The sequence below is a fragment of the Scyliorhinus torazame genome, chromosome 30, assembly GCF_047496885.1.
Source record: "Scyliorhinus torazame isolate Kashiwa2021f chromosome 30, sScyTor2.1, whole genome shotgun sequence".
Taxonomy (NCBI): domain Eukaryota; kingdom Metazoa; phylum Chordata; class Chondrichthyes; order Carcharhiniformes; family Scyliorhinidae; genus Scyliorhinus; species Scyliorhinus torazame.
Window position 1 is genome coordinate 27851193 of NC_092736.1, and position 13808 is coordinate 27865000.

The 13808-nt window shown below is 50.1% G+C and overlaps 1 protein-coding gene across 1 annotated transcript in view; it reads left to right on the forward strand.

Annotated features, from left to right (window-relative positions):
• ap3b2 (adaptor related protein complex 3 subunit beta 2) overlaps window positions 1-13808 on the forward strand; it is a 121204-nt gene that overhangs the window by 29951 nt on the left and 77445 nt on the right. Inside the window, exons 2-3 of the mRNA XM_072492601.1 lie at window positions 191-266; window positions 6799-6873. Coding sequence (XP_072348702.1) covers window positions 191-266; window positions 6799-6873 — 151 coding nt within the window. The remainder of the gene's footprint in view (window positions 1-190; window positions 267-6798; window positions 6874-13808) is intronic.

Genomic DNA, 13808 nt, shown 5'->3' on the forward strand with positions numbered 1-13808 from the left:
CGATCGCATGAAGTAAAATATAATAATAGCATGATTTTGAAATGGCCAATTTTCACCTTGGGCTTCCAAATCGCTTTTTATTGAGGCACTTTTTTTTTTAAGGGCTCTTAAATGTTGTCGGCCCCTGTGCTCTGAAGCAATGCTCGGTTGAAATGTTGAGGAAATTAATGTTTGTTTTAATTCTCTCCAGACATGATGACCTAAAGGAAATGCTGGACAGCAACAAAGATTCCCTGAAGCTCGAGGCAATGAAGAGGATTGTAGCGGTGAGTGCAACATACAGCCAGCAATGGGCAGGGATTGCTTATTGGAAAATTGATCTTCACCGACCAAACTCTTATCGCCCGACTGGAGTCCTTTAAGGAAGGAAATCTGCCGTCCTTACCCGGTCTGGCCTACATGTGACTCCAGACCCACTGCAATGTGGTTGACTCTTAAATGCCCTCTGAAACGGCCACTCAGTTCAGGGGCAATTAGGATGGGCAATAAATGGCGGCCCAGGCAGCAACGCCCTGACGAATGGGGAAACAGAACTCTGCAGGTCTGGCTTGAACTGAGTTCCGAAGAGTCATATCGGATTCAGAAAATGAACTGTCTTTTTAAAAAATAAATTTAGAGTACCCAATTCATTTTCTCCCAGTTAAGGAGCAATTTAGCGCGGCCAATCCACCTAGCCTGCACATCTTTGTGTTGTGGGGGTGAGACCCACGCAAACACGGGGAGAATGTGCAACCTGCACACGGGCAGTGACCCAGAGCCGGGATCGAACCTGGGCCCTCGGCGCCGTGAGGCAGCAGGGCTAACCCACTGCGCCGCCGTGCTGCCCAACTCTGTTTCTTTCTCCACAGATGAGTTCTTCCAGCATTTTCTGGTCACGGGTTTGAGGCTGGATTCTCCGATCCTGGGGCAATGTCCGCAGGTCCTCCGTCCATTGGGGCAGGGGGGGGGGGGCTAGCAGCCACGCAGCGTAAAGCCACACCTCACCAGTCGCCCCAGCCGAAGCCCCCCCCCCCTGCCAGCGGAACGGCCCCTCCTCGACTGGATTCAGTCCGCAGCTGGCACGCAAGATCCCCGAACGGTGTGAGTACGCGACGGCATTGGGGACTCAGCCCATAGGGGGGGGGGGGAGGGGGGGGCGGAGCGACGGGGGGAGGCCGTCCATACGACATACTCCCTGAGTACGCCGTTTTTGAGGGGCCGAGCATCGCAAAAATAGCCCCCCCCCCCCCCCCCCCCCCCCCCCCGGGGTTCCGGCGTAAACGGGGATTCTCCGGCCGAACGCGAATTCGACGATCAGAGAACCCCAGCCCCACATTTTTAGATGAAAATGGTCTCAACTGAGGCTCAGTTTTTAAAAATTGTTTATGGGATGTGGGAGCCATTGGCAAGGCCAGCCATTTGTTGCCCATCCCTAATTACCCTTGAATTGAGTGTGGTTCTAGGCAGGGGAAGGTACGATCATGGTGCGGGCGAGAGCTTCCTTGGATTTTTGCCATGGGGCATTGTGCCCAGTAGGTACCCAAATTATACCAGGGCCTCCATCACTTGTAGTCCCTCACCTGTGCCAGGATGGACTTGGGTTGTCCCATTTTCCGAAGGTGTATCATTGCAGGTTTACATGGGGAAATTCCCATTCTAAATCACAGTTTCTAATGGAAAATGTTGAATTTGTGCGGAGGTATTATTTTAAAATTAGATCGATTGGTGATTCCTCTCTTCAAAGAATCATCTTGGTGCCACTTGGCACTATTCATGGATGGCTCAGTTGAGGTTTGGGACACAGCATGTTGGCCATAAAGGGCCTTGTGGGGGTAAAAGAGAGTCACACCAACTCTGCCCCCTTACTCTGGTCCCTCTTGTAACATCTCAATATGGAGTGGCAATGACGATGGACCTCGTGATTCCTGGTCCCTTTAAGTGACTCTCTGGCCCGGATCCTGTGAAATTCCTGTGGGATGGAGGAGATCTGACCGACTGCCAGTTTTAGCAACAGCTGCTGGGCTGGTGAAGGAACAGTGTCCTGTTAAATATTTATCAGTGGTGTGGATCGCAGTTTGTAGGCCGGCGCATTCTGAATTATTTACACATTTATTTATTTATTTATTAAGGGGCCTCTTCTGTGTTGCAAAAGAGAAGCTCACTCTCCTCCCTATGTACAGTCCTCCAATGTGAGATCTTTTGGGCATGAAATAATCCTCAAAGTATTTCCCAGTGTTAACTTCCAATTGTATTATAAATTAAACCAACGTACAAATAATTTGTAGAATGTGATGAGTGAATGTGATAGTATAATTTTTCTGAATTTACAAATGGTTGGTTCTATTTTTCTTTCTCTCGTTCTCCATCTCCTAATCCCTCTTTTTTTACATTTTCTCTCGCTCTATCTCTCCTACACCTTTTTAAATCTCCTATTCTTTCTCCCTCATCCCTCTTTTGTTCTTGCCTGTCCCTCTCTGTCTTCTGCTCTCTCTGTCTCTCCGTGCTTTTTTTCTCTCTCTCTCTATCTGTCTCTATCTCCTACCTCTCTATCTCCTGCTGTCTGCCTATATCTATTTCTTACCCGTCTCTCATTTTCCCTTCATCTTCTCTGTCCATCTGTCTCCCTATCTTTTCTCTCCTCTTTTTTTCTAGCACTTGTAGTCTCTCTCTCTCTATATATCTACCGCCATCTCCCACTCTCTCTCCTACCTCTCTGTATGCCTATCTCTCTCTCACCCTTTCTTTTTCTACCTCTCGCCCTCACTTGCTCTCTATCTCCTAATCTCTTTCTTTCTTACCTTTTTTCTCGCTCTCTCTATTTATCTCGTGCTCTCTCTATTTATCTCTACCCCTCTCTCTCTGTTTCTCTCTCTCTCTGTTTCTCTCTCTCTCTCTGTTTCGCTCTCTCTCTCTGTTTCGCTCTCTCTCTCTGTTTCGCTCTCTCTCTCTGTTTCGCTCTCTCTCTCTTTTCCTCTCTCTCTCTCTTTTTCTCTCTCTATCTCTCTCTCTCTATCTCAAAAGGAGAACGCTAGAGAAGGAGGGAAGGACTGTAGAGGGATGCGAAAACAAGGATAGCATGCATTGCCAGACCAGGAGCCAGTGCAGACCAATGAGCACAGGGGTGACTGGGCCTCCTGCGAGTTATGATATTGGAGTTTTGGATGAGTTGAAGTTAAGGCAGCCAGAGGAGCTTGGGGCTGTGTGATGAATGTAAAAATTGTTCTACATTTTATATTTGTGTCAGCAATGTTATTAAAAGCCTGGGTTAAGGTATATATTTATTGCAGTAATATTAAAGAATTTAGGGTTAAGATATCCAGACTGTATGTCTGTGAAAGCTGCAATTAAGGAGTCGTAAAAGGTGAGGTCATGATTGATTTTACCCACTTAACTTATTTACATATAGAGGGCTAATGGAACATTATTATGATTGCTGGAGATTCCCTGGAGAGTAGATTATATATGAGGGGTTGTAGTTAGTCATAGTTAAGCTGGTCACGTGACATCGTAGTGGGATACAGATTATGTAATTAATGGGAGAAGCCAGGTCTGTCTGTAGTTTTGCAGCTTGCCATAGGATTCGATTCTGACTGATTTTAAGTTGAACCGCCAAATGCTGCTAGGTTGAACAAAAACGTGCTGAATCTTGAAAGGAACTCTCTCCAAAGGTCGACGCAAATGATCCATCTGCTAACTTGGCATTTGAACTGGAATGAGTTGCTTAACTGGAGGTGTAGATGAAACGTTTTTCCTTGTGTTTAAGAATTATTTAATTGATAATTGTAAAGCTATTTTCTTTGATGTTAATATGGTTAATTTAAAGTTTGTTTCAACAAAATATACCTATTGGTCAGAAGCATCACACCTGGGGTGAAGTATCCTTTCCTCACAGTTGTACAAATTAATTTAAAACATTGTTGGGGTCTGGTGAGGTATCCGAACAGATAGTCGAGTAACAAAGGCATGAATGAGGCATCCAGCAGTGGATCAGTTGAGGTGAAGGTGACGGAGAGGGGGGCCAATTGTAAACCCAGCTCAGGGTTAAATAGGATCAAAGTTGCGAATGGTTCAGCCGCAGGCTGGGGGAAGAAGGGTAGAGCCGGGGACCAAAGGTTGGAGCTTGCGGTGGAGACTGTCAACTACAATGGGAAACGTCCTGTATGAACTGGTGATGGCGCAATTACACCCTCCCACCAGTGTAGACAGTGCAGCAGGAGAATGTAACTTCTCATGTGAGAAAGTGAGACTTTTATCAATGTGGGCATAACAGTTTAGAATGAAAAATATATTTTTAAAATATTTTTATTTTTTAAAAACAACCCCACCCGGACGTTTTCTGTGGGCTGTGTATCGCAGAATTTACAGTGCTGAAGGAGGCCATTCGGCCCATCGAGTCTGCACCGGCCCTTGGAAAGAGCTCACTACCCAAGCCCACACCTCCAACTTATCCCAGTAACCCCATTTAACCTTTTTGGACACTAAGGGCAATTCATCACGGCCAATCCACCTAACCTGCACATCTTTGGACTGTGGGAGGAAAACGGAGCATCCGGAGGAAACCCACGCAGTCACGGGGAGAGCGTGCAGACTCCGCACGTCTGACAGAATGACAAAACGTGTGACTTTAAAATGAGCGCGGAGTTACACGTGCTCAGTGGTTCAGCTAGTGTTGCTCCCTCCTCCACCTGAAGATTTTATTTGGTCTTTAATCCCAGCAGGACATTGATGAGTATTTGCAAGTGGATTAGAATGCAAGGGCAGCTCTGTGGCACAGCTGGTTGGCACTGCTGCCTCACAGTGCCAGCGGCCTGGGTTCGATTCCGGCCTCGGATGACTGTCTGTGTGGAGTTAGTACGTTCTCCCTGTGTCTGCGTGGTTTCCTCCGTGTGCCCCGATTTCCTCCCACAGTCCAAAGATGTGCAGGTTAGGTGGGCTAGGGCAGAGGAGTGGGGGCTCTTTCAGAGGTTTGGTGCAGACTCGATGGGCCGAAAGGCGTCCTTCTGCATTGTAGGGATTCTATGTTCTATTTTCTAAGAATAATGATGAAGTCTTGTTGCCGTTGTACACGGCTTTGGTGAGAATACATTTGTGCACAGTTTTGGTCTCCCATGTTGAAGGAAGGATCTCCTGGCGATGGGGCTGGTGCTGGGAAGGTTGTCTGGATAGGTCGCTGGGATGAGAGGGTTGCCCCTGATGAGGGACTGAGTAAATTGGGCCTAAATTCTCACTAAGAGTTTAGAAGAATGAGAGGCGGTCCCATTGACGCATGCCAGATTCTGAAGTGGATTGACAGAGGGGGGTCAGTTCCCCAGGTTGGGGAACCTAGAACACGGGGCACAGTCTCAGGATAAGGGGATGACCATTAATGTCTTCCCCAGAGGATTGTTGACCATTGGGATTCTGTACTCCAGAGAGCAGTGCAGGCTGGGCCATTGAATATATTCAAGGCAGAGCTAGACCCACAATCCATGTGGCCATACATGGTGCCATTAAGGCGGAGCTTGACTGTGCGAATTGCTTAGTTCATAAGTCCAATGAACCCAAATTCCAAAATTGGCGGTGTGTCTATATTGCTACAGTACAGCGACGCAGCACAAACCTTGATGGGCTTCCTTCAGCATCATGTTTGTTAAAAAGATCAGTGTCGAACAAGCACACCGACAAGGCGTTGCTATCGACATGTGTTTGTGAAGGTGAAGGAATCCATCACGCTGTGGAAAACTCTTCGTGAACTCCGTAATTCACCCAAACATTTGGCCAATTCACGTTGAGGATGAGTGAAGCAAAGGTTTAGCCCCTGATCTAAATGGGAGCCCAACTAACCGATGGTCCGCACTGAACGCGAGCCCGTGGATGAACAGAGCTCCATTAACCTGCAGAATGTTTCAGAGACCCACGAGGGTCACCCATTGCAGTGAGATGGAAACAGTGCACATTGGGCAAAGGTGCCCTATATCTAAATCCCTCTCGAGTGTTTCTGGTCTCAACCCAACCCCCTAACCTCTCAGATGTGCAGAGACGCTAAAGATCTTTCAAGATGTAACTAGCAGGTGTTATGGGCCAGGGTTTAGAGAACCCCAAAGTGTATCATGGAGTTCACCTGACCCACAACCTTTAATAGATTGTGGTATGGGGAGCACACGGCCCACTCTACAGGCGTGGTACAGCAGAAATGGAAAAGTATTTTTTAAAGCAAAATAATGTTTATTCTATGAACTCAAGTTAACCTTTTTGAAACATAGTGAATATCTTAGCAACCATTAATTCAAATACAACCCCCAAAGAATACAACACTAAGTAATCCTTAATAACTTCCCAAACATCCAGAAGACAAAAGAAACCCCTTTTAACAGAAGCACATTAGGTTTACATTCACTACTGAGAACATTTATAATTCTGAATTCACCAAATGATCAAGAGATAGTCTTTTCATGGCAGAGAGATCACAGTACACCTGCTTGGGCTGACTTCAGCTCCAACACTGAAAATGAAACTAAAACACACCCTGCAGCAAACAAGCCTAAAACGAAAGTAAAAAGCTGACAGACAGCCCAGCTCCACCCACACTCTGACATCACTGATAAACACCCATTTCTTAAAGGTACATTTCTTAAACACCCATTTCTTAAAGGTACTCTCACATGACACAGGACAGAAAAGGGAGAACCAGTAGTTGTGATGTATTTAGAGATCCAAACATTCAAACACCGAGGTGCCACATAAAAGGTTACTGTTCCTTTCTGATCAAGAGTGTACAATAAATATCATTATTTCTCCACACTCAGTAAGAGGTTGCATGTTTTTAAATTTTGTTCGCAGATGATCGCCAGAGGGAAGAACACCTCTGAACTTTTCCCTGCGGTGGTGAAGAATGTTGCCTGCAAAAACATCGAGGTAGGCAAAGTTTTTAATCTCCCCTGCGGATAGGGTGGGAACCCTGAGGCTCTCCACAGTTAGCTACAGGGTTACGGCAGCATGGTGGTCGCGTTACAGGATTTGAAGTGATTGGGAAAAGAATTGGGGATGACGCAAGGAAAACATTTGTTATGCAGCAAGTTGTTCGGATCCGAAATGCACGTAATGATGGAGGAAGGTTCACTTGTGGCTCTCAATGAGAAATTGGGTAAATACCCCAAGAGAAAATGTTTTCAGGGCGACAGGGAAAAGGGCAGGGGGAGTGGGACTAGCCGAGTTGATAGACATGATGGGCCGAAAGGCCTCCTCTGTGCTGTAACCATTCTCCGATTCTAAATGTGATTCCAATCCCAACCCAATGCGGTTGACACTTAACTACTCCGAGAAGTGTTCAAGCGTGTCGCTCTGGGCTAACAAACAGCTGGGCGTTTAAGCCCACTATCTCCGGGAAATGTGGTTTGGACAAGCCGGCCATGCTTCTTGACAGTTTCATCCTGAGAATGAGGTCCCCAGGTTGATGTGAAGGATAACATCACATGCCCACACTATCATCTCCATCATTCTGCCCCGTGTCTGTCAGGCCTTTCCTGACCCCTCTGCCCCCATCATTTACCCACTCCTGCCCCTCTGTCTAGCCCTAACTAGCACCATAGGGCAATAAAGTGGACAAACTAATCGCACAGATAAATATCAATGGGTATGATATAATTGGGATTACGGAGACATGGCTGCAGGGTGATCAAGGATGGGAACTGAATGTCCCAGGGTTCTCCGTATTTAGGAAGGACAGGCATAAGAGAAAGGGTGGTGGTGTGGCACTGCTGATTAAAGAGGAAATTAACACAACAGTGAGAAAGGATATTAGCTCTGACAGTGTGGAATCTGTATGGGTAGAGTTGAGAAATACCAAGGGACAAAAAACATTAGTGGGCGTCATATATAGACCCCCAAACTGCACTGGTGAGGTTGGGAATGGCATTAAACAAGAAATTAGTGATGCATGTAATAAGGGAATATCGGTGATCATGGGTGATTTTAATCTTCACATAGATTTGGCAAATCAAATTAGCCACAATGCCGTCGAGGAGGAATTCCTGGAGTGTCTACGGGATGGTTTTCTTGACCAATATGTGGAGGAACCAACGAGAGAGCAGGCCATCTTAGACTGGGTACTGTGTAATGAGAAGGGAATCATTGCCAATCTGGCTATATGAGACCCCTTGGGGATGAGCGACCATAACATAATAGAATTTTTTATCCAGATGGAGAGTGAAGTAGTTGATTCGGAGACTAGGGTGCTGAATCTTAATAACGGGAACTATGAGGACATGAGGCGTGAGTTGGCCTTGATAGATTGGGGAGAGTTACTTAAAGGGATGACAGTGGATAGGCAATGGCAAACGTTCAAGGAACGCATGGAGGAACTACAGCAACTGTTCATTCCTGTCTGGCACAAAAGCAAAGGGGGTAAGAGGGCCAATCCATAGCTTACAAAGGAAATTAAAAATAGTATCCGATCCAAGGAAGAAGCATACAGATTGGCCAAGAAAAATAATAGGTCTGAGGATTGGGAGCAGTTTAGAATTCAGCAAAGAAGGACGAAGGGATTGATTAAGAAGGGGAAAGTACAGTACGAAAGGAAGCTTGCAGGGAACATAACGACTGACACTAAGAGTTTCTACAGATATGTGAAGAAAAAGAGATTGGGAAAGAGAAATGTAGGCCCACTGCAGACAGAAACAGGGGAATGCACAATAAGGGACAAAGAAATGGCTGAGCAATTAAATACATACTTTGGTTCTGTCTTCACAAATGAGGACACAAATCAGATCCCAGAAATGTTGGAGAATGAAAGGTTTAGTGAGAGGGAAGAACTGAGGGAGATCATCATTAGTAGAGAAATGGTGTTGGGAAAATTGATGGGATTGAAGGCGGATAAATCCCCAGGGCCTGAGAATCTCCATCCCAGAGTGCTTAAGGAGGCGGCTCTGGAAATAGTGGATGCATTGGTGGTCATCTTCCGGGATTCTATAGACTCTGGAACTGTCCCTGCAGATTGGAGGGTAGCTCACGTCACTCCAATATTCAAAAAGGGAGGTAGAGAGAAAGCAGGGAATTATAGACCAGTAAGCCTAACATCGGTAGTGGGGGAAAATACTTGAATCCATTATCAAGGACTTTATAGCGGAACATTGAGAAAGCAGTGGCAGGATCAGTCAGAGTCAGCATGGATTTATGAAGGGAAAATCATGCTTGACAAATCTGTTGGAATTCTTTGAAGAGGTAACCAGTACAGTCGACAAGGGGGAGCCAGTCGATGTGGTATATTTGGACTTTCAGAAGGCGTTTGACAAAGTCCCGCATAAGAGATTATTGTGCAAAATTAAAGCGCATGGGATTGGGGGAAATGTACTGAGGTGGAGAGAAAACTGGTTGGCAGAGAGAAAACAAAGAGTAGGGATTAATGAAATGAAATGAAAATGAAAATTGCTTATTGTCACAAGTAGGCTTCAAATGAAGTTACTGTGAAAAGCCCCAAGTTGCCACATTCCAGCGCCTGTTCGGGGAGGCTGGTACGGGAATTGAACCGTGCTGCTGGCCTGCCTTGGTCTGCTTTAAAAGCCAGCGATTTAGCCCAGTGTGCTAAATGGGTCCTTTTCAAATTGGTAGGCAGTAACCAGTGGGGTACCACAGGGATCGGTGCTGGGACCCCAGCTATTCACAATATATATTAATGATTTGGATGAGGGAACAAAATGTAACATATCAAAGTTTGCAGATGATACCAAATTAGGTGGGAGGGTGAATTGTGACGAGGATGCAGGGATCCTACAGCAAGATCTGGACAGGTTGGGCGAGTGGGCAAACCAATGGCAGATGCAGTATAATTTGGATAAGTGTGAGGTTATTCATTTCAGAAGCAAAAATAGGAAGGCAGATTACTACCTGAATGGTTGTAAATTGGGAGAGGGGAGAGTGCAGCGGGACCTGGGTGTCCTTGTGCACCATTCGCTGAAGGTAAGCATGCAGGTGCAGCAGGCAGTAAAGAAGGCAAATGGTATGTTGGCCTTCATTGCGAGAGGTTTCGAGTATAGAAGCAGGGATGTGTTGCTGCAATTATACAGGGCCTTGGTGAGGCCACACCTGGAGTATTGTGGGCAGTTTTGGTCTCCTTCTCTGAGGAAGGATGTTCTTGCTCTCGAGGGAGAGCAGCGAAGGTTTATTAGACTGATTCCGGGGATGGCGTGACTGTCATATGAGGAAAGATTGACTAGGTTAGGATTGTTCTCGCTGGAGTTCAGAAGAATGAGGGGGGATCTCACAGAGACTTATAAAATTCTAACAGGACTAGACAGGGTAGATGCAGGGAAGATGTTACCAATGATAAGTGTGTCCAGAACCAGGGGTCACAGCCTGAGGATTCAGGGTAAACCATTTCAGACAGAGATAAGGAGACACTTCTTCACACAAAGAGTGGTGAGCCTGTGGAATTCATTGCCACAGGAAGTAGTTGATGCTAAAACTTTGAATATATTCAAGGGGCGGCTGGATATAGCACTTGGGGAGAATGGGATCAAAGGCTATGGGGAGAAAACAGGATTAGGCTGTGGAGTTGGATGATCAGCCATGATCGTGATGAATGACGGAGCAGGCTCGAAGGGCCAAAAGGCCTCCTCCTGCTCCTATCTTCTGTGTATCTATGTCCCCATCATTTACCCACTCCTGCAGCTCTGCCCCATCATTTACCCACTCCTGCCCCCTCTGTCCCCATCATTTACCCACTCCTGCCCCCTCTGTCCCCATCATTTACCCACTCCTGCCCCCTCTGTCCCCATCTTTTACCCACACCTGCCCCCTCTGTCCCCATCATTTGCCCACTCCTGCCCCCTCTCTCCCCATCATTTACCCACTCCTGCCCCCTCTCTCCCCATCATTTACCCACTCCTGCCCCATCTGTCCCCATCATTTACCCACTCCTGCCCCATCTGTCCCCATCATTTACCACTCCTGCCCCCTCTGTCCCCATCATTTACCCACTCCTGCCCCCTCTGTCCCCATCATTTACCCACACCTGCCCCCTCTGTCCCCATCATTTACCCACTCCTGCCCCCTCTCTCCCCATCATTTACCCACTCCTGCCCCCTCTCTCCCCATCATTTACCCACTCCTGCCCCATCTGTCCCCATCATTTACCCACTCCTGCCCCCTCTGTCCCCATCATTTACCACTCCTGCCCCCTCTGTCCCCATCATTTACCCACTCCTGCCCCCTCTGTCCCCATCATTTACCCACTCCTGCCCCCTTTCTCCCCATCATTTACCCACTCCTGCCAGTCTGTCCCCATCATTTGCCCACTCTGTCCCCATCATTTACCCACTCCTGCCCCCTCTGTCCCCATCATTTACCCACTCCTGTCCCCTCTGTCCCCATCATTTACCCACTCCTGCCCCCTCTCTCCCCATCATTTACCCACTCCTGCCCCCTCTCTCCCCATCATTTACCCACTCCTGCCACCCCTCTCTCCCCATCATTTGCCCACTCTGTCCCCATCATTTGCCCACTCTGTCCCCATCATTTGCCCACTCTGTCCCCATCATTTGCCCACTCTGTCCCCATCATTTGCCCACTCTGTCCCCATCATTTGCCCACTCTGTCCCCATCATTTGCCCACTCTGTCCCCATCATTTACCCACTCCTGCCCCCATCATTTACCCACTCCTGCCCCCTCTGACCCCATCATTTACACACTCCTGATGGTCAGTCTGTCCCCATCAATTACCCACTCCTGTTCCTCACCAGACTTGGGACTGAGCCCGAATCCCAACAAAACCATGAGCTTCGCTTCACTGCCACCAGCTGGCAGTCGGGCTGACCGAGGGGGAGGGTGCTGACCAGGGTGGGGTGGGGTGGGTGGGGGCGTGGTGCTGACCGAGGGCAAGGGCGCTGACCCCAGGGGGGGGGGGGGGTGCGGTGCTGACCGAGGGGGAGGGTCCTGACCGAGGGCGAGGGTGCTGACCAGGGTTGGGGGGGGGGGGGCGTGGTGCTGACCGAAAGGCAGGGTGCTGACCGAGGGCGAGGGTGCTGACCAGGGTTGGGGAGGGGCGGGGGCGTGGTGCTGACCGAGGGGGAGGGTGCTGACCGAGGGGGAGGGTGCTGACCGAGGGCGTGGGTGCTGACCGAGGGCGAGGGTGCTGACCAGGGTTGGGGGGGCGGGGGCGTGGTGCTGACCGAGGTGGAGGGTGCTGACCGAGGGCGTGGGTGCTGACCGAGGGGGAGGGTGCTGACCGAGGGGGAGGGTGCTGACCAGGGTGGGGTGGGGTGGGGGGGGGGGGGGCGGGGGCGTGGTGCTGACCGAGAGGCAGGGTGCTGACCGAGGGGGAGGGTGCTGACCGAGGGGGAGGGTGCTGACCGAGGGGGAGGGTGCTGACCGAGGGGTGGGGGAGGGTGCTGACCGAGGGGGGGGGTGCTGACCGAGGTGGGGGGTGCTGACCGAGGTGGGGGGTGCTGACCGAGGTGGGGGGTGCTGACCGAGGGGGGGGGTGGGTGCTGACCGAGGGGGGGGGGGGGTGGGTGCTGACCGAGGGGGGGGGGGGGGTGGGTGCTGACCGAGGGGGGGGGGGGTGGGTGCTGACCGAGGGGGGGGGGAGGGTGCTGACCGAGGGGGAGGGTGCTGACCGAGGGGGGGGGGAGGGTGCTGACCGGGGGGGGGGGGAGGGTGCTGACCGAGGGGGGGGGGGGGGGGAGGGGGGGAGGGTGCTGACCGAGGGGGGGGGAGGGTGCTGACCGAGGGGGGGGGAGGGTGCTGACCGAGGGGGCGGGAGGGTGCTGACTGAGGGGGTGGGTGCTGACCGAGGGGGGGGAGGGTGCTGACCGAGGGAGGGGGAGGGTGCTGACTGAGGGGGTGGGTGCTGACCGAGGTGGGGGGCCATCCCCCTTTAGCAGCTGACGATGCCCAATTCTTAAAAGTGCAGAATAAACAAACCCCATCTCTTCTGGAACCCCTCAATCCACCTACCGTGCCCGACTTTGAGTTGTGGGAGTGAGACCCACGCAGACACGGGGAGAATGTGCAAACTCCACACGGACAGTGACCCGGAGCCAGGATCGAACCCGTGTCCTTGGCGGCGTGAGGCAGCAGTGCTAATTGCCATGCCGCCTGACGCTTGTTCCTTGTCGTGCTGTATTCTGTCATCGGGTTCTCAACATCCTCTAATACCCACGGCTTTATCGAAGACGGTTCACGTAAAAGTTCCCTCCAAAACTGGGCCACATAACGGGAACTCCGGCGCGAGCCACTCGAAGTTCGGCCTCCACCTACATGTCACCCCCAGAGGTCCCCTGAATGACTGATTTTACGTTCTGTTGTTCCTTGCGAGGAGAGGTTTCCAGCGAGTCCAGGCCAGAAATGTTGCATCTGTGATTTCCCTGAGCGCACTCCCACACCCAGGTACCACGGGAAGGGTGTCTATTAGTCCCTCTGGCACACTGGTCCAGGGTCTGCAGGATGGTGGCCTCCAGACTCCATGGCCCCTGCCACCAGCCAAATCCTGAGTGCCAACTGGACAATCCCACTCCAGCATCTTCCCTCGATCCCTATTGGGTTCTTAATGAGCCGCCCCCCCCATCCTCTAATGGGTAACCCTGCCATCCCCTCCATCGGCCCTCCACAAAATGACCTTGGGGGGAGGGTTTGGGGGGGTGAGGATGGAGCTGACACGCCGGCACACTGGCTGGAGGGACTTTTTAGCTCCTTGCCCACCTCCATCCCCGGCCTCGATGGGGGCTGAATATCCAGCCGGCCACCTCCCGAAATGCTGGACGTCCGTTCAAGCCGTCAAGATTGTGGTTGAGTAAATTTGTCTGGAAGTTCGGATGTCTAGAATTACAGAGAGATCTCCGGGCGATGGTTTTAA